At 46.2% G+C, this 20,941-nt stretch overlaps 1 protein-coding gene and 1 long non-coding RNA gene across 2 annotated transcripts in view; one reads left to right on the top strand and one right to left on the bottom strand.

Annotated features, from left to right (window-relative positions):
• The window catches only part of LOC143806432 (uncharacterized), an 85,496-nt gene that overhangs the window by 18,914 nt on the left and 45,641 nt on the right, over positions 1–20,941 (top strand). The window lies entirely within an intron of this gene.
• On the bottom strand, positions 6,898–9,610 carry FADD (Fas associated via death domain). The gene is made up of 2 exons (XM_077286952.1): positions 9,112–9,610; positions 6,898–7,478 (listed from the first exon to the last, which is right to left on the bottom strand). The coding sequence occupies exons 1-2, from the start codon at positions 9,386–9,388 to the stop codon at positions 7,195–7,197; spliced, it is 561 nt and encodes a 186-aa protein (XP_077143067.1). The 5' UTR covers positions 9,389–9,610; the 3' UTR covers positions 6,898–7,194.

The following is a 20,941-nucleotide window of genomic DNA, read 5'->3' as shown; positions in this document are numbered from 1 at the left end:
TCTATAAACTTTATTGCAAACTTTAGAAACTACCGGAAGTGTTTTTGTAAAATCAATGGACTGTTGTCCGTGTTGTGACTCCCTGTCGAGGCGCCCACCTTGTTACTGGGTTCTGGTAAGTAGAGGTTATAGCAACATCTGGGCTATCCTTACAGGTCACACAGCTCAGGTCCATCTAGTCCTATGGCTACAAAAACATTTGAAAGAAACATTTAGCCTCGCTCAGTTTTGTGTTTAGCTCCTGTATATGTGGTGTGTCCACTGCTTCCAGCACCCTGAAAACATATCTTACATTATACCTTGTTACATACTGTGTCTTCCATTATAAATAGCATCATCCTTTATTACATACTATGCCCTCCCTTATTATATATCAACTAGATTGTGGCCCGATTCTAACGCCTGGCGGCCTCGACCAATCAGAGACACGGGATTTCCATTATGACATCGTCGCCATGCTGTGCCCGTCGCTGATTGGTCGAGGCCTGGCGGCCTCGACCAATCAGAGATGCGGGATTTCCAGGACAGACAGACAGAAAGACAGACAGACAGACGGAAAAACCCTTAGACAATTATATATATAGACTAGATTGTGGCCCGATTCTAACGCATCGGGTATTCTAGAATATGCATGTCCCCGTAGTATATGGACAATGATGATTCCAGAATTCGCGGCAGACTGTGCCCGTCGCTGATTGGTCGAGGCAACCTTTATGACATCATCGTCGCCATGGCAACCATTATGACATCTACGTCGATACTGTGCCCGTTGCTGATTGCCTGGCGGCCTCGACCAATCAGAGACGCGGGATTTCCAGGACAGACAGACAGACAGAAAGAAAGACAGACAGACAGACGGAAAAACCCTTAGACAATTATATATATAGATAGTGACATTCTGTTTTGGCTAACCTGGTGAGATAGATACTCTAAGCCCAAGGTCCGGGTGGGCACACAAGTGTCGGGGCAGCAGACAGGTGAGGTACATGGGAAACAGGTAGTAGAAACTCTGGAGGCTGCAGGCAGACAGGAGACTGGGAAGGAGTTGGTAGAGATATCGGAGGCTGCAGGCAGACAGGAGACTGGGAAGGAGTTTGTAGAGATATTGGAGGCTGCAGGCAGACAGGAGACTGGGAAGGAGTTAGTAGAGATATTGGAGACTGCAGGCAGACAGGAGACTGGGAAGCAGGTATTAGAGGTACTAGAGGCTGCAGATAGGCAGGGTCAGGAGAACTATAAGGGTACTGTCTCACAGTGGCACTTTTGTCGCTACGACGGTACGATCCATGACGTTCCAGCGATATCCATACGATATCGCTGTGTCTGACACGCAGCAGCGATCAGGGACCCTGCTGAGAATCGAGCAGAGCACAGCGGTGACGTCACCACTGTGATCTGCTTTCACTTTACGGCGGCACTCAGTCAGAGCGGGAAGCAGACGGCAAGGGACCTGACGGACACCGGAATGTGAGTATGTACTGTTTGTTTTTTTTTACTTTTACGATGGTAACCAGGGTAAACATCGGGTTACTAAGCGCAGCCCTGCGCTTAGTAACCCGATGTTTACCCTGGTTACAAGCGAACGCATCGTTGGATCGGTGTCACACACACCGATCCAACGATGACAGCGGGAGATCCAGCAACGAATGAAAGTTCCAAACGATCTGCTACGACGTACGATTCTCAGCAGGGTCCCTGATCGCTGCTGCGTGTCAGACACAGCGATATCGTATGGATATCGCTGGAACGTCACGGATCGTACCGTCGTAGCGACAAAAGTGCCACTGTGAGACAGTACCCTTATTACATAGTATAATAAGTAGAGTCCCTCCTTTATAACAAACCTATTGTATTTTTGTTTTGCATAATCAACAATACATGTGACTATATGATACTTTGCAATATAACCTATAAAATGTAAATGTTTTATTCTTCACTTTCCAGCAGCTTTGGATCCATATTCCCAACATGTGGAATCTCTGTAAATCTTCAGAAACCTCTTCTGTATCCATAAAGTGCATAAAGTTTTTATTTTTCACTTTTTTTTCTTAGAATTGCAAAAACGTATGATGTGCTTACAGTGTTGCGCAACGTGCTACACAAAGTGAGAGCAGAGGAAACTACTGTATATATAAGGAAACAGCGTGCCCAGTCAAGCATGCAAAAAAGTAATGCATTTAAAGGGACTCTGTCACCTGAATTTGGAGGGAACAATTTTCAGCCATAGAGGCGGGGTTTTCGGGTGTTTGATTCACCCTTTCCTTACCCGCTGGCTGCATGCTGGCTGCAATATTGGATTGAAGTTCATTCTCTGTCCTCCATAGTACACGCCTGCGTAAGGCAAGATTGCCTTGTGCAGGCATGTACTACGGAGGATAGAGAATGAACTTCAATCCCATATTGCAGCCAGCATGCAGCCAGCGGGTAAGGAAAGGGTGAATCAAACACCCGAAAACCCCGCCTCTATGGCTGAAAATTGTTCCCTCCAAATTCAGGTGACAGAGTCCCTTTAAAGGGGTTGTCAACTACTTATATATATAATAACTATAATATATGTCATAAAAGTGAGGTCAGAGCCCTGGCGGCAGCCACCCCCAATCAGCTGTTATCAGTGGCCAGAGGTAAACAGTGTAGAGCGCCGAGTAGTGGCCATTCCTGAGTACTGCAGATCAGCTGATCTGCAATACCCGGCAATGGTAGGACATAATAATATATGCTATCAAGTCTTACAATTTTTATGCATGCTAATGGATATTTGCAATAATATTTTCACATTTTGGCAAACAGTATGTCCTGCTGTAATATCTCTTAAATGTTGTGCCTTTTTCTTATTTATTCATTTGTAATCCAGCCTGAAGAAGGAGCCACTGTGCTCTGAAAGCTTGCAAACATATATTATTTTCTGGTTAGCCAATAAAGGTATCACTCCAAGAATACTTTTATCATCATTGGGCAAAAAAGTATTCACATCGATTTTTCTGGCTAACACAGTACCACAAAATCATTTGTTATTATACATCATGGCACACAGTATGATGCAATGGCTTGATGCCGTTGGTTTGATTTGAATCCAGGATCTCAGCGCGTTATAGCAACAGCACTAACCCCTGAAATTCCTCTCTCCACAAATTACATTCACATTATTTTCTTAGTCTTGTTACTTGGTGCAGATCTGTAGCTGCTGGTTGACATCACTGCCATCTTGAGGCAAAATCTGGTATTGCATGTCACTAAAATCCAGCTACTGAGTATATTATGGCCAGTGGTATTTTATTTTACTTTTTACAAGAACAAACTAAGTCTCTGTTGTTTTCTGTGATGGAATTATTTTTCCCATAAAAACTCCCGGCACAATGTATATCATTATAAGTCATACGTCGTGGGGTCTGTTGGGAGCCACTCAGAGGCATACGTATATAAGGTTTTGGTTCAGGGGGGTGCGAAACTTCTGAGTGGGCCCGTAACCAGGTAACTTTGATTCCCCTATTACTGCACCTGATACCCCAATACTGAGCTGCTGCTGCCAAATGTGACCCTATTACTCCCCCTGATACACCAATACTGAGCCGCTGCTGCCGTATATATGTCCCTATTACTGCACCTGCTGCGCGGTTCTCTGTGCCTTCTAAATTCTAAAGCAACCCTCTATAATATAGTAATGCCGGGTGCAAGTGCTCTAGAAAACAGTGCCCATTTGTTGCCCCATAGAACGTAATAATGCCCTGTGTGCCCCTTTGATAGTCACAGTAACCTGAGTTCCCCTATAACAATACGTGCCCACTTTACATTGAATAATGTCCCAAGTCTCCCCCCTTACAGCTCCCCTATACACAGCATGATGCTCTCTTATACACAGTATAATCACTGTATAGTGCCACTCACACAGTATACTGACCCCTTAGTAGCCCCCAAACTGTTTGATGGCTCCAACACTGTATGATGGCCCCTTCACTGTAATCACCACACTGTATGATGGCCCCCTAGATAGCCTCCACATAGTATAATGCACCAGATTGTCCTAAATATAGTATAATGCACTCCCCATAGGCCTACTCTATATTATATAATGCACCCCCATAGGCAGACTCTATAGCACAAGGCAGCACCCATAGGCAGACTCTGTAGTATAAGGCAGCACCCCATAGGCGGACTCTGTAGTATAAGACAGCACCCCATAGACAGACTCTATAGTATAAGGCAGCACCCCATAGGCAGACGCTGTAGTATAAGGCAGCACCTCATAGGCAGACCCTGTAGTATAAGGCAGAACCCCATCGGCAGACCCTGTAGTATAAGGCAGCACCCCCATAGGCAGACCCTGTAATATAAGGCAGCACCCCAGAGGCAGACCCTGTAGTTTAAGGCAGCACCCCCATAGGCAGACCCTGAAGTATAAGGCAGCCCCCATTAAAAAAAACAATAAATACTCACCTCTCTTCCTCCTTGTTCCAGTGGTGCTACGAGCTCCCGCTCATCTCCTTACAGCGGGTGCTGGGTGGAGACATCATCGCGCCCAGTGTCGGCGTCGGTGACGTCAGACACTGACAGGGGGATGATGGGAGGAGCATAGCGCTCGTTCCCTCATCAATGCGGTCAGCTGTATCGGTCAAATGGCGAAACAGCTGACCTTGCAGTGACGGGCGGGGGGCCCACTGCTGGCACCGGCCCCCCACCTGCCCAAGGGCCCCATAGCGGGGGGGCGGCAGAGCAGGGAGCTTGATTCTCCCTGCTCTGCCGCAGAATGTAACTGTATCGGCACGCTGTGAGCGCCGATACAGTTACAGTAGCGTAGCTCCGGGTGGGCCCCTTCTGAGCTCTGGGCCCGAGGCGCCTGCACCTTCTGCCCCCCGGTAGCTACGCTACTGGAGCCACTGATGTCCAGTGTGCAGTGGATCAGGTGCGTGTTCTCGACGGTGTGTGAGCTGCACTCACTATGCTGCTGCAGTCACTGTGTACATACATTACATTACTGATCCTGAGTTACATCCTGTATTATACCCCAGAGCTGCACTCACTATTCTGCTGGTGCAGTCACTGTGTACATACATTACATTACTGATCCTGAGTTACATCCTGTATTATACCCCAGAGCTGCACTCACTATTCTGCTGGTGCAATCACTGTGTACATACATTACATTACTGATCTTGAGTTACATCCTGTATTATACTCCAGAACTGCACTCACTATTTTGCTGGTGCAGTCACTGTGTACATACGAGTACATTACATTACTGATTACATTACATTACATCTTGTATTATACTCCAGAGCTGCACTCACTATTCTGCTGGTGCAGTCACTGTGTACATACATTACTGTTCCTGAGTTACATCCTTTATTTTACTCCAGAGCTGCACTCACTATCCTGCTGGTGCAGTCACTGTGCACATATATTACATTACTGATCCTGTGTTACATCCTGTATTATACTCTGGAGCTGCACTCACTATTCTGCTGGTGCAGTCACTGTGTACATACATTACATTACTGATCCTGAGTTACATCCTGTATTATACCCCAGAGCTGCACTCACTATTCTGCTGGTGCAGTCACTGTGTACATACATTACATTACTGATCCTGTGTTACATCCTGTATTGTACCCCAGAGCTGCACTCACTATTCTGCTGGTGCAGTCACTGTGTACATACATTATTGATCCTGAGTTACATCCTGTATTATACCCCAGAGCTGCACTCACTATTCTGCTGGTGCAGTCACTGTGTACATACATTACATTACTGATCCTGAGTTACATCCTGTATTATACTCCAGAGCTGCACTCACTATTCTGCTGGTACAGTCACTCTGTACATACATTACATTACTGATCCTGAGTTACATCCTGTATTATACCCCAGAGCTGCACTCACTATTCTGCTGGTGCAGTCACTGTGTACATATATTACATTACTGCCCGTGAGTTATATCCTGTATTATACTCCAGAGCTGCACTCACTATTCTGCTGGTGCAGTCACTGTGTACATACATTACTGATCCCGAGTTACATCCTGTATTATACTGCAGAGCTGCACTCACTTTTCTGCTGGTGCAGTCACTGTATACATACATTATATTACTGATCCTGAGTTATATCCTGTATTATACCCCAGAGCTGCACTCACTATTCTGCTGGTGCAGTCACTGTGTACATACATTACTGATCTGGAGTTACATCCTGTATTATACCCCAGAGCTGCACTCACTATTCTGCTGGTGCAGTCACTGTGTACATACATTACATTACTGATCCTAAGTTACATCCTGTATTATACTCCAGAGCTGCACTCACTATTCTGCTGGTGCAGTCACTGTGTACATACATTACATTACTGATCCTGAGTTACCTCCTGTATTATCCTCCAGAGCTGCACTCACTATTCTGCTGGTGCAGTCACTGTGTACATACATTACATTACTGATCCTGAGTTACCTCCTGTATTATCCTCCAGAGCTGCACTCACTATTCTGCTGGTGCAGTCACTGTGTACATACATTACATTACTGATCCTGAGTTACCTCCTGTATTATCCTCCAGAGCTGCACTCACTATTCTGCTGGTGCAGTCACTGTGTACATACAATACATTACTGATCCTGAGTTACCTCCTGTATTATACTCCAGAGCTGCACTCACTATTCTGCTGGTGCAGACACTGTGTACATACATTACGTTACTGTTCCAGTTGTTGAGACTGCAGAGTAATGCGTGCACCTCTGTGATTTTTGGGTTGTTCTGGGATCTCGTTTATTATTCTGCATGTGATGTATTTTTAGAGATTTAAGGTACTGGTGCTCATTTCACACATGTATAATATACTGGGAAAATCACCTTTCACTATTTTTATGATTTACTTTATGACAGGTGCATGCTCAGAAATCGGTGACCACACTGCTAAATATATTACAGGTTTATTAAAGTAGTTGCTCCCCTCCCCCACATTCCGTCTTTAGATCCAACATTCTGTGATGATTAAGGCTGTAATACATACAGGAGATTTCTAAATTCAGAAATGATTTGTTCCAAATGGCTCATAGCCACCACTAGAGGGAGCCGAGTACATGGATGTACACAGATAGTATGCAGTGAGCGCCACCTAGTGACGGCTGCAGAGGGTGGAAAAATAATAATGCAACCTGTTTCTTGTCAGTATATAGTCAAACTTGTCACAAATTGGAAGTTGTTGCTATTTTTATGATGTTCCATGATTGAGGTTAATGGCTTCTATTAGTCTCTCTGATACCAGCCTCAGTTTGCATTTTTCTAAGGCTTGTACCAGGAATGATACAGTGGCACTATCTTTCTTCATTTTCCTCCACTCGATCAGGCATTGCATCAGTTGTTCCCGCATATTGTTCGGGTTATTATAAATAACTTGGTCTATTATCGTCTCTGAAAGCCCAAGTGTCCGGATCAGCCTCCTCCAATCCTTCGCCACGTTATCACATATGATGTCAAAGGCCTCGTCAATCTGATCTGTGCAACAAAGGAAAAAGCCAAACTATCAATGTATGAACATACTGAACAGAGAGATAGATAGATGAAAGAAAATAGATAGATAATAGAGATAAATAGATAATAGATTGATAGATGATAGATAGATGATAGACGATAGATAATATATAGATAGATAATAGATAGACGATAGATAATATATAGATAGATAATTGATAGATGATAGATAAATAGATAATAGATAGATGATCGATAATGGATAATAAATAGATAATAGATAGATGATCGATAATGGATAATAAATAGATAATAGATAGATAATATGATACGATACACTTTATTGATCCCGCAGGAAATTATGGAATGTATAGATGATAGATAATAGAGAAATAAATTACAGATAGCTAGAAAAACATAGCAAGGCAGCGCCAAAATACTATAATACAGGAGCTCAACTTTTGGTCCAATGCAATTTATCTATATTGGAAAGTACACAGCACTCCTATTAAATGTGGAAAAAATAAAGGACTTTTTATTAGTCCATGTGGGGAGGTTTCAGTTCCATAAAAGAACCTTCCTCAGAAAAAGTTGCAAAATAAAAATGAGCCGAAATGTCGCCACATGGACTAATAAAAAGTCCTATATTTTGTCCACATTGAATAGGAGCGCTGCTTCTATTTCCATACAGAGAGACAGATGATCATTTTGTCGTGAGGCTCATTCCCTACGTTTCCCTCGGAGGCTGCTCCCTGTCTGCCGTTGTTACCAGTAATCTGCTGGTGTTGGCAGTTTGTATACAAGCCTACGGGGAACTACAGGTGACAGGACGGCACACGAGGCTTATGACCAGCATGTAATATTAATTACATGGCAGCGCTTGTTACTGAGTCGTCGTATTGTAGTATTATTAGATGAGCTGTTATGTGGACACTGTATGGCGCTGTGTACTTTGGCATTGTACTGGGCATCATCCAATGTAAGACTTGCTCTGGCAACACATTTCCAGTATGGCGCCCACTTCAGGGCATACCTGGTATTACATAACAGGACTGAGGTCTCTATAGTGGGAACCAATGTTGACCTATACTAGGTTTTTTCCTTTACCCCCCCACCCCCACCTTAACAGGTCTAATATGGGACAATCCCTTTGCCTAACTGCCCCTGTCGCCCCTCGCCCCTGGTCGCCTCCCTTACAGGTGACACATCTACATTTCTCCTCCACACTTATTTGCTCCTCACACAGCCGCCTCCAAGACTTCTTCCGAATATCCCCCATCCTCTGGAATTCTCTGCCCCAGCACCTCCGACTATCAACCACATTCGGATCCTTCAGACGGAGCCTGAAAACCCATCTCTTCAGGAAAGCTTACAGCCTGTACTGACCCTGCTGCCTCCTCATCACTCCCGAAGCTACCGCCTCACCAACACTGGAAGCGGCTGCAAACCCCAACCTACTGTCTCCTTCCCCATAATCCTGTAGAATGTAAGCCCGCAAGGGCAGGGTCCTCGCCCCTCTGTATCAGTCTGTCATTGTAAGTTTGTCTACTGTAAGCGATATCTGTAACTTGTATGTAACCCCTTCTCATGTACAGCACCATGGAATCAATGCTGCTATATAAATAATAATAATAATAATTAGGAGACGGACATTTACCTCTTTCCTTCGTCTCCACCTCGCGTCGCGGCCCGGGTTCTACTCTTTGGACCAGGTCAAGTCTATTAATGGCTTTGAGCAACGATATAAGAAAAGTGAGATCTTCCTCGGAGATTTCCGTCAGCTCCTGCAGTTGTCTGAACAGATCTAAGGGGCTTTTGATCATCTCCATTTTCTTCTTGACTATTTTCTTATTGCAGAGAAACTTCATACTCTCCAGTTCTCTTTCGTCAAGTTTCTGCGATATTTCTAAGAGCAGGGTGTGGAAATTGTCCATTTTGGCTCAGGATTTTCACTTTCGCTTTCCAGAAATGCAGGTCGCTTCCTAAATGTTCCAATATAGGAACGTCGCAGCCGCAGAAAATAAATGCAGAACCGTAGAGAGATACAACGTAACGAATCGACACCACGAGTATAAGCCGGAGAGGCGCAAACTTTGGGTTTCCTGGTAAAGTTGTGTCAACTTGTCAGAGCAGGAAGTTAGAGAGAAGTGAGATCTGAGCATTTCCTGCCCCCCTCCTCTTCCCTGTCCTGCTCCTCTCCTCCTCCCTGTCCTACCCCCTCCTCCTCCCTGTCCTGCCCCCCTCCTCCTCCCTGTCCTACCCCCTCCTCCTCCCTGTCCTGCCCCACTCCTCCTCCCTGTCCTGCTCCTCTCCTCCTCCCTGTCCTGCCCCCCTCCTCCTCCCTGTCCTGCTCCTCTCCTCCTCCCAGCCCCTCCTGACAGCATACACAGTATATATACACAGTCCAAAAGTACCAAAGTGTCCGGCCCTAACCAGGAACTCGCCCGATTCACACAGCTACAATTGTTGCACCATCTTCACCATTTTTTGTTACACTTACTCTTTTACTTTTTTTCTTTGTATCTTTGTGAAAACATTCAGGTTCCAGAAGTAACAATTGATCGTTGACTTTCGCTGTCTCGGATTTCTCCTTCCTTGTATTGATTTATTTTGATTTGAATAAATGTTAACAAAAAAGAAACAGAATAATAATGAATCAAAGTAAATAAAAATAGAAAATAACAAACACAAAATCCGGTTTCCCAGGATTCTCATTCTCGGGCTGCTCGACTATTGTTAATCTAATGTGTAGGGTCGCCCTCAGGGGTATCCTACCTCTAATATTTATGGCTAATGCACAGGCTGACAGGGGGTCTTACTTCTGGGACCCACATTTATATAAAAAATTGGATGTCATCTTGCAAGGCTGGAAGCAAACGTGTACAGCAATATTGAGAGATGAGAAAAAGTAGTCCAAGTGCATTGTCCCGCCTCCAGTGCACCTCTAGGCTGATTTGCATATGGCTATTAAACTAGATTCCTCATGATAGGCACATCAGATCCGAACAAAAAAATGTGTCGATATTATGGCTTTTATATATATATATATATATATATATATATATATATATATATATATATATATATATATACATATACATACTTCCATATGTACCAATGTTCTTCTGTTTACATTTTTTTTTTAAGAATCACATTAATTTGACAACTTGTATCACTTTTGCAGACGCTTTATTATTATTTATTCTTATTATTTATGTATACAGCACCATTAATTCCATGGCGCTGTACACCATGTATTATACCGGTTACTTGGTCGCCGTTATTAGACTTTATGTACAGTGCATGACGTTGAATGTCAGGGTCGATCCTCCTCGTCTTCTGAACGGCGTCGGGTAGATTCATCCTCGGTGGTCTTTGCTGTGGTACTTGGAAGTAGTGTTCTTGTAAGTGGAGTTTGAGGAGCTGATAGATTTATAATGAGTGGGACATACAGTATGTCTGTGGCAAGAGAAGACCCCCTCCACCTCCAAACATTGGGGGAATCAGAGGAGCCAGCACATTCTCTAAAAAGTAAAGTGGATTTTTAAAGGGGCATTTTGGTAAGAGGAAGTTGTTGCCGATCTGTAGGATAAATGATGGCTACAAGATCATTGATGACCACTGAGACCCCCCTCCATCATTATATTGGGCTGATGGTGGTCTCTGTACTCGACAATCTCCATCAGTGCCTTTAGGAAATGAGTGGAGTGGCAGTGCAGGACGGGCGATAACTTCTTCATTACTTTTTTGAGTGAAGCTCCGTTCTCAAGAATATACAGAACATGGGGCTGACATATCATTGGTGCAACCTGGGGCCCAAGAGGGAAGGGGGCCACTACCACCGGCTCCAAAGCAGGCGGAATTATGCATTATTATTAGTAGTATTTATGATTATAGCGCCATTTATTCCATGGTATGATGAGATATTGATCTGCAAACGGCCCAGATATTGTTCTTGGACAGGAGCCTCTCCCGTCTGTGTCCGCCAGTGTTGGGTGATCGGTGCCGACGGGTGATCGTACTGTACATCCAGATGACAACAGGTTTTCTAAAAATGTGGAAAAGTCGACACAGTTAATGTCTGTTCTTTGCCACGATGTGACGGGCGCAGAATGGGCCGGCTGCTCCGCTCAGCATGGAGCCGCAGAGTCATTGCTGCTGATCTCGGTCACTTTGCTGTTTCTTTAAAGAAAAGTAAAGAAATCCGAGTCACATTTTGGTTTATTTATTTATCTGAACAGTCGGGAACCAACGAATTCATAGAGACTGGAGGTGACAGAGTTAAAAAGCAAGACAGAGCTGCCATCTGGTGGTGGAGAAGATAAATGCAGGGGACTGTTTTACTTGAAGGGTTTGCTCATTAAAAAAAATTGAATACAGAATAATAAAAAAACTCTCCTGATTTGCAGTCACATAACCATATTCTTTGGGCCATGTTCACACGTTCAGTATTTAGTCAGTATTTTACATCAGTATTTATAAGCCAGAATCAGGAGAGGAACAAGTGACCACTTCTGTATTTCTCACCCACTCCTGGTTTTGGCTTACAAATACTGATGTAAAATACTGACCAAATGCTGAATGTCCTTTCTGCCACCCCTGTAGTATGGTAGGTTGTGTTCCCTCTCCTCTTCCTTATCTCTGGATACCTGGCAATCTGGACAGCAGATAATGCAGAGTCAGTGAGCAAAAGACAAGTCCAGCGAAAAGGGAGCAATTCCAACACCTTGTAGTAGAGCGGCAAACAGGCCGCTGGAACTAGAGGCAATGTCTGCCAGAGGGTGAAGGTGGGCTCTAGTCACCCGCATGCCACTTATGCTGTGAAAGGTGCCCCTATGATTTTGCTCTGTGTTTCTATTTGCCTTTGTATTTTATTTCCAGACTTTGGCGCTGTCAGAAGTAGTTGCTGGCCAGTCAGATTAATGTGCTTCCAGCCTTCACATCAACTTATGTTCATTGCACTTATCTATGTTTTATCTGCTAACCCCCAACAGGGTATTCTGTGCTTTCCTATGAGTAGCGCTGGGTCCTGCAAATGCTGCAGCAATTAAGGAGCCAAAGATGTTTTCCCGTTTAAAAATAACTGGGTTTCCTGAGTGCAGTTAGTTTTTAAAAAAATACAAACCCTTCTTTACTCCTCCATCTCGGCGTTGGGTTTCCACCGCTGTTTCGGTGTCTGATCTTGTCTACAGTGCTGCAGACAATCAGTGAGCTCAGACAACAACAGACACTGAAAGCCCTGGTGGAGACTCAGGGCTGGACCTGGGAAGGGTGAATAAGGAGCAGTTTTCTTTTTTTATAGCAAACTACAACTGGCGGACAAGGTTTTCCGAAGCTGGAAACTCATTAATGGTCTGACCGATGTCCAGGAGACTGTCACACAAAACTTGGCACAAGTCACTCTGCCTAGCAGGTTCCAGGTTCACCCACATGAACGCCATCTTGAGATCTGGCCCTGAGGCAGTCAGTGAAATAACTGGCGGACACTGAGCTCAATGACTGTCCCTGGCAGACTGAGACTAAGTTGCATGTAGAGCATTCTGCCCAGCGATGATATCATGGGCACCTTCCTTTCTGTCAGCGCCGCCCATGGAGTTAGAATGGCAATGCCTGACTGCAGGGGCAGATGGTGCCGGAGTGAGACAGAGTGAGGCGTGCTAGAAAAAGATGATAAAAACTGGAGAGAGTAATGTGACCTCAGGGCCGCCATCAGGGCATTACTGCCCTGACTGGCATATGGGGCCCAGAGGGCAGAGGGGGCCTGCATCGGGCCCCGTCTCATCTGCTCACCGGGCCCCTACCCTACCGCCGCTGCGGCAGTTTAACGCTATTGACGTGCTCGCGCCCACACGTCAATAGTTAACAGCCGCCAGCCAATCGGAGGCTGCGGCGAGTGCGCGCTTCACCTGCTTGGAGGGAGGGAACTTCGCCGTCCGCCTCAGGAGCGCAGCCAGGTAAGAACTCGTGTTTTTTTTTTTTTTTAGAGCGGCGATCCAGGAGGCCCCGGGGCAGAATGCTGGACACGCTGGGGGCAGAATGCTGGACACACTGGCAGAAATGCTGGACACACTGGGGGCAGAATGCTGGACACACTGGGGGCAGAAATGCTGGACACGCTGGGGGCAGAAATGCTGATGACACTGGGGGCAGAAATGCTGGACACACTGGGGCAGAAATGCTGGAGACACTGGGGGCAGAATGCTGGACACACTGGGGGCAGAATGCTGGACACACTGGGGCAGAGATGCTGGACACACTGGGGGCAGAATGCTGGACACACTTGGGCAGAAATGCTGGACACACTGGGGCAGAAATGCTGGATACGCTGGGGGCAGAAATGCTGGAGACACTGGGGGCAGAAATGCTGGAGACACTGGGGCAGAATGCTGGACACACTGGGGCAGAAATGTTGGAGACACTGGGGGCAGTATGCTGGACACACTGGGGCAGAGATGCTGAACACACTGGGGGCAGAATGCTGGACACACTGGGGCAGAAATGCTGAAGACACTGGGGGTAGAATGCTGGACACGCTGGGGGCAGAATGCTGGACATGCTGGGGGCAGAATGCTGGACACGCTGGGGGCAGAATGCTGGACACACTGGGGGCAGAATGGTGGACACACTGGGGGCAGAATGCTGGAGACATAGGGGGCAGAATGGAGATATGGGGCAGAATGGAGACACGGGGCAGAATGAAAGACATGGGGGCATGATTAGAGACACTGGTGGCAGGATTGGAGACTGATCGTGCAGGATCATGGGGAAAGATGGATACGATGGAGACAGATGGGGCAGGATGGGGAGATCATATGGGGCAGAATGGATACTCATGAGAGCAGGATAGGAGAACATATGGCTGGAGCCAGGAATGAGACACACGGGGGCCAGGATGGGGGATATTATTACCATAGGGGCTAATAAAGGGATATTATTATTGCAGTGTATGAGGACTAGAGAAGTGGACCCTCTGGGTCACGGCTTCAGAGCCCTCGAGGGCGAGGGGACCAGATGGAGCCACCCCCTGTACAGGGAGCGTTAGGGACAGGCCCAAGGAGGGTGAAGCCGCAAATGCCGGAGCCAAAAGGATGACTGAGGATATGACAGAGGGAGAACGGAAGATGGGAGAAGGTCGGAGCTACAGAGCAGACCAATATGGCGGAGGCACAAGACGGATGGCGGCAGCAAAGAAAAAGTACTGACCGGTAAGATGAAAACACACGTTTGACGGAACACAACAGGAACAAAGGACTGGAAGACATGGCAGGAATGGCAGGAACACTGGACTGGAAGACACGGCAGGACTGACAGGAACGGCAGGAACACTGGACTGGAAGACACGGCAGGAACAGCAGGACTGGCAGGAACGGCAGGAACACAGGACTGGAAGACGGCAGGAACAGCAGGACTGGCAGGAACACAGGACTGGCTAGAACGGCAGGAACACAGGACTGGGATTACTGTTGTGAATTCCGTTCTCGGGCTCCCTCCTGTGGTCATGAGTGGTACTTTGTGAGTTCTGTTCATGGGCTCCCTCTGGTGGCTTTGAGTGTTACGGCTGGTCTGTAGCTGGACTCCAGCTGCCTCGTTTCCTGCTAGGCTTGCTTCCTATTTAACTCCATCTGGACCTTTACTTGTTGCCTGCTGTCATTGTATTCAGTACTGGTTCAGATCTCTCTGGGACTTCCCTTGTGACCTGTCTCCTCGTGGAGAAGCTAAGTTCATACTAGTCTATTTTTGCACATTGCTATTTGAAAATGTTTCTCAGTATATGATGAGTTCAGTCCAGCTTGCTTATATGCTATTTGATTGCTAGCTGGAAGCTCTGGGGTGCGGAGTTGCGCCCCTCACATCGTGAGTCGGTGTGGGGGTCTTTTTGTATTCTCTGCTTGGATAATTTTTGTAGTATTTTATACTGACCGCACAGATTCCTTGCTATCTTCTTACTATTTAGTTATTAGTGGGCCTCTTTTGCTTAAACCTGTTTTCATTTCTATGTCTGTGTTTTCCTCTTAACTCACCGTCATTATTTGTGGGGGCTGCTCTCACTTTGGGGAAAATTTCTCTGAGGCAAGTGAGGCTTTGTTTCTCTCTAGGGGTAGCTAGTTTCTCAGGCTGTGCAGAGGCGTCTAAGCCGAGTTAGGAACGCTCCACGGCTGCCTATAGTGTGTGTTGATAGGATCAGGATTGCGGTCAAAAAAGTTCCCACATCCCCAGAGCTTGTCCTATTTTTTGGTTTACCTATCAGGTCAGTTCATGTGTTCCTACCACCAGGATCATAACAGTACAGCAGGCCCGTAAAGTGTTAATGCATCGCAAAAGAGGGATAAGAGAAGCTCTGAGGGTTTTTTTTTTCCTCTGCAGTGTGTTTAGCCTCTCTCCTCCCCTTAATCTCTGGGTGGTTCAGGACTCAGCTGCAGATATGGACATTCAAGGTCTGTCCTCTTGTGTGGATCAGCTCGCTACAAGTATACAAAGCATTCAGGATTATGTAATTCACAGTCCTATGTCAGAACCTAAAATACCAATTCCTGAGCTGTTCTCTGGAGATAGGTCTAGGTTTTTGAATTTCAAAAATAATTGCAAATTGTTTCTTTCTCTGAGACCTCGTTCCTCTGGTGACCCTGCTCAGGAAGTTAAAATTATTATTTCTTTGTTACGTGGTGACCCTCAAGATTGGGCATTCTCCCTGGCGCCAGGAGATTCTGCATTGCTAAATGTGGATGCGTTTTTTCTGGTGCTTGGATTGCTTTATGAGGAACCTAATCTAGTGGACCAGGCAGAAAAGATTTTGCTGGCTCTCTCTCAGGGTCAGGATGAAGCAGAGGTTTACTGTCAGAAGTTTAGGAAGTGGTCTGTGCTCACTCAGTGGAATGAGTGTGCCCTGGCAGCGATTTTCAGAAAGGGTCTTTCTGAAGCCCTTAAGGATGTTATGGTGGGGTTCCCCACGCCTGCGGGTCTGAATGAGTCAATGTCTTTGGCCATTCAGATTGATCGGCGTTTGCGGGAGCGCAAACCTGTGCACCATCTGGCGGTGTTTTCTGAACAGAAGCCTGAGTCTATGCAATGTGACAGGATTCTGACCAGAATTGAACGGCAAAATCACAGACGTCAGAATGGGTTGTGCTTTTACTGTGGTGACTCCACTCATGTTATCTCTGACTGTTCTAAGTGCACAAAAAGGTTCGCTAAGTCTGTCACCATTGGTACTGTACAGCCTAAATTCATTTTGTCTGTTACTTTGATTTGCTCTCTGTCATCCTACTCTGTTATGGCTTTTGTGGATTCAGGCGCTGCCCTGAATTTGATGGATTTGTCATTTGCCAGGCGCTGTGGTTTTATCTTGGAGCCATTGCAATTCCCTATTCCACTAAAGGGAATTGATGCTACGCCATTGGCCAAGAATAAGCCTCAGTACTGGACTCAAGTGACTATGTGCATGACTCCTGCACATCAGGAGGTTATTCGCTTTCTGGTGTTACATAATTTGCATGATGTTGTCGTGTTGGGTCTGCCATGGCTGCAGGTTCATAATCCAGTCCTGGATTGGAAAGCAATGTCTGTGTCAAGTTGGGGCTGTCAAGGGGTACATGGCGATGTTCCTTTGGTGTCAATTGCTTCTTCTACTCCTTCTGAAGTCCCTGAATTTTTGTCGGATTACCAGGATGTATTTGATGAGCCCAAATCCAGTGCCCTACCTCCTCATAGGGATTGTGATTGTGCTATAAATTTGATTCCTGGTAGTAAGTTCCCTAAGGGTCGACTTTTTAATTTATCTGTACCAGAACATACCGCTATGCGGACTTATATAAAGGAGTCTTTGGAGAAAGGGCATATTCGTCCGTCCTCGTCACCTTTGGGTGCAGGGTTCTTTTTTGTGGCCAAGAAGGATGGTTCTCTGAGACCCTGTATAGATTATCGCCTTCTAAATAAAATCACGGTCAAATTTCAGTACCCTTTGCCTCTGCTGTCCGATCTGTTTGCTCGGATTAGGGGGGGCTAGTTGGTTCACCAAGATAGATCTTCGAGGAGCTTATAATCTTGTGCGTATAAAGCAGGGCGATGAATGGAAAACAGCATTTAATACGCCCGAAGGTCATTTTGAGTACTTGGTGATGCCTTTTGGGCTTTCTAATGCCCCTTCCGTGTTTCAGTCCTTCATGCACGACATTTTACGAGAGTATCTGGATAGATTTATGATTGTGTACCTGGATGATATTTTGGTCTTTTCTGATGATTGGGAGTCTCATGTGAAGCAGGTCAGGATGGTGTTTCAGGTCCTGCGTGCCAATGCCTTGTTTGTGAAGGGCTCTAAATGTCTCTTTGGAGTCCAGAAGGTTTCCTTTTTGGGCTTTATTTTTTCCCCTTCTACTATCGAGATGGATCCAGTTAAAGTCCAGGCCATCTATGACTGGACTCAACCTACATCGGTGAAGAGTCTTCAGAAGTTCTTGGGCTTTGCTAATTTTTACCGTCGCTTCATCACTAATTTTTCTAGTGTGGTTAAACCTTTGACGGATTTGACTACAAAGAGTGCTGATGTGATGAATTGGTCTTCTGTCATGATTCTCAATGGCGAGAGAACATAGCCCAGCATATATGAGAACTAGCTCTTGGAAGATGGAAACTATACTGACCATGAACTAAACCTGCCGCACAACTAGAAGTGGCCGGGTAGCATGCCTACGTTTTTTAACCCTAGATGCCCAGCGCCAGCCGGAGAACTACCTAATCCTAGCAGAGGAAAAGACAGTCCTGGCTCACCTCTAGAGAAATTTTCCCAAAAGGCAGACAGAGGCCCCCACATATATTGGCGGTGATTTTAGATGAAATGACAAACGTAGTATGAAAATAGGTTTAGCAAAATCGAGGTCCGCTTTCTAGATAGCAGGAAGACAGAAAGGACACTTTCATGGTCAGCAGAAAACCCTATCAAAACACCATCCAGAAATTCCTTTAAGACTCTAGCATTAACTCATAACACCAGAGTGGCAATTTCCGATCACAAGAGCTTTCCAGACACAGTAACGAAACAGCAGCTGTGAACAGGAACAAAATGCAAAAACACACAAGGACAAAAGTCCAACTTAGCTGGGAGTTGTCTAGTAGCAGGAACAAGCACAGAAGGCTTCTGATTACATTGTTGACCGGCAAGAAACTGACAGAGGAGCAAGGTTATATAGCGACTCCCACTTCCTGATAGGAGCAGGTGAACAGAGGGGATGATGCACACAAGTTCAATTCCACAAGTGGCCACCGGGGGAGCCCAGAATCCAATTTCACAACAGTACCCCCCCCTCAAGGAGGGGGCACCGAACCCTCACCAGAACCACCAGGGCGATCAGGATGAGCCCTATGAAAGGCACGGACAAGATCGGAGGCATGAACATCAGAGGCAGTGACCCAAGAATTATCCTCCTGACCGTATCCCTTCCATTTGACCAGATACTGGAGTCTCTGTCTGGAAACACGAGAGTCTAAGATCTTTTCCACAACGTACTCCAACTCACCCTCAACCAACACCGGAGCAGGAGGCTCAACGGAAGGCACAACCGGTACCTCATACCTGCGCAACAATGACCGATGAAAAACATTATGAATCGAAAAGGATGCAGGGAGGTCCAAACGGAAGGACACAGGGTTAAGAATCTCCAATATCTTGTACGGGCCGATGAACCGAGGCTTAAACTTAGGAGAAGAAACCCTCATAGGGACAAAACGAGAAGACAACCACACCAAGTCCCCAACACAAAGCCGAGGACCAACACGACGACGGCGGTTGGCAAAAAGCTGAGTCTTCTCCTGGGACAACTTCAAATTGTCCACCACCTGCCCCCAAATCTGATGCAACCTCTCCACCACAGCATCCACTCCAGGACAATCCGAAGATTCCACTTGACCGGAGGAAAATCGAGGATGAAACCCCAAATTACAGAAAAACGGGGACACCAAGGTGGCAGAGCTGGCCCGATTATTGAGGGCGAACTCCGCCAAAGGCAAAAAAGCAACCCAATCATCCTGATCCGCAGACACAAAACACCTCAAATATGTCTCCAAGGTCTGATTAGTCCGCTCGGTCTGGCCATTAGTCTGAGGATGGAAAGCAGACGAAAAAGACAAATCTATGCCCATCCTAGCACAGAATGCCCGCCAAAATCTAGACACGAATTGGGTCCCTCTGTCAGAAACGATATTCTCAGGAATACCATGCAAACGAACAACATTTTGAAAAAACAGAGGAACCAACTCGGAAGAAGAAGGCAACTTAGGCAAGGGAACCAGATGGACCATCTTAGAGAAACGGTCACACACCACCCAGATGACAGACATCCTCTGAGAAACAGGCAGATCCGAAATAAAATCCATCGAGATGTGCGTCCAAGGCCTCTTCGGGATAGGCAAGGGCAACAACAATCCACTAGCCCGAGAACAACAAGGCTTGGCCCGAGCACAAACGTCACAAGACTGCACAAAGCCTCGCACATCTCGTGACAGGGAAGGCCACCAGAAGGACCTTGCCACCAAATCCCTGGTACCAAAGATTCCAGGATGACCTGCCAACGCAGAAGAATGAACCTCAGAGATGACTCTACTGGTCCAATCATCAGGAACAAACAGTCTACCAGGTGGGCAACGATCAGGTCTATCCGCCTGAAACTCCTGCAAGGCCCGCCGCAGGTCTGGAGAAACGGCAGACAATATCACTCCATCTTTAAGGATACCTGTGGGCTCAGAATTACCAGGGGAGTCAGGCTCAAAACTCCTAGAAAGGGCATCCGCCTTAACATTCTTAGAACCCGGTAGGTACGACACCACAAAATTAAACCGAGAGAAAAACAACGACCAGCGCGCCTGTCTAGGATTCAGGCGCCTGGCAGACTCAAGGTAAATTAAATTTTTGTGGTCAGTCAATACCACCACCTGATGTCTGGCCCCCTCAAGCCAGTGACGCCACTCCTCAAAAGCCCACTTCATGGCCAAAAGCTCCCGATTCCCAATATCATAATTCCGCTCGGCGGGCGAAAATTTACGGGAAAAAAAAGCACAAGGTCTCATCACGGAGCAGTCGGAACTTCTCTGCGACAACACCGCCCCAGCTCCGATTTCAGAAGCGTCGACCTCAACCTGAAAAGGAAGAGCAACATCAGGCTGACGCAACACTGGGGCGGAAGAAAAGCGGCGCTTGAGCTCCCGAAAGGCCTCCACAGCATCAGGGGACCAATCAGCAACATCAGCACCCTTCTTAGTCAAATCAGTCAATGGTTTTACAACATCAGAAAAACCAGCAATAAATCGACGATAAAAGTTAGCAAAGCCCAAAAATTTCTGAAGACTCTTAAGAGAAGAGGGTTGCGTCCAATCACCAATAGCCTGAACCTTGACAGGATCCATCTCGATGGAAGAGGGGGAAAAAATGTATCCCAAGAAAGAAATCTTTTGAACCCCAAAAACACACTTAGAACCCTTCACACACAAGGAATTAGACC

Source organism: Ranitomeya variabilis, chromosome 2 (genome assembly GCF_051348905.1).
Source record: "Ranitomeya variabilis isolate aRanVar5 chromosome 2, aRanVar5.hap1, whole genome shotgun sequence".
NCBI lineage: Eukaryota > Metazoa > Chordata > Amphibia > Anura > Dendrobatidae > Ranitomeya > Ranitomeya variabilis.
This window is presented reverse-complemented; position numbering and strand designations above follow the sequence as displayed.

What these genes read in the sequence shown, in the direction of transcription:
- FADD (XM_077286952.1), bottom strand. Translation starts at nt 9,388, where the DNA reads ATGGACAATTTCCACACCCTGCTCTTAGAAATATCGCAGAAACTTGAC. An exon ending in GGTGGAGACGAAGGAAAGAG is followed by an intron (nt 7,479 to 9,111) that starts GTAAATGTCCGT and finishes TTTGTTGCACAG; the next exon opens with ATCAGATTGACGAGGCCTTT.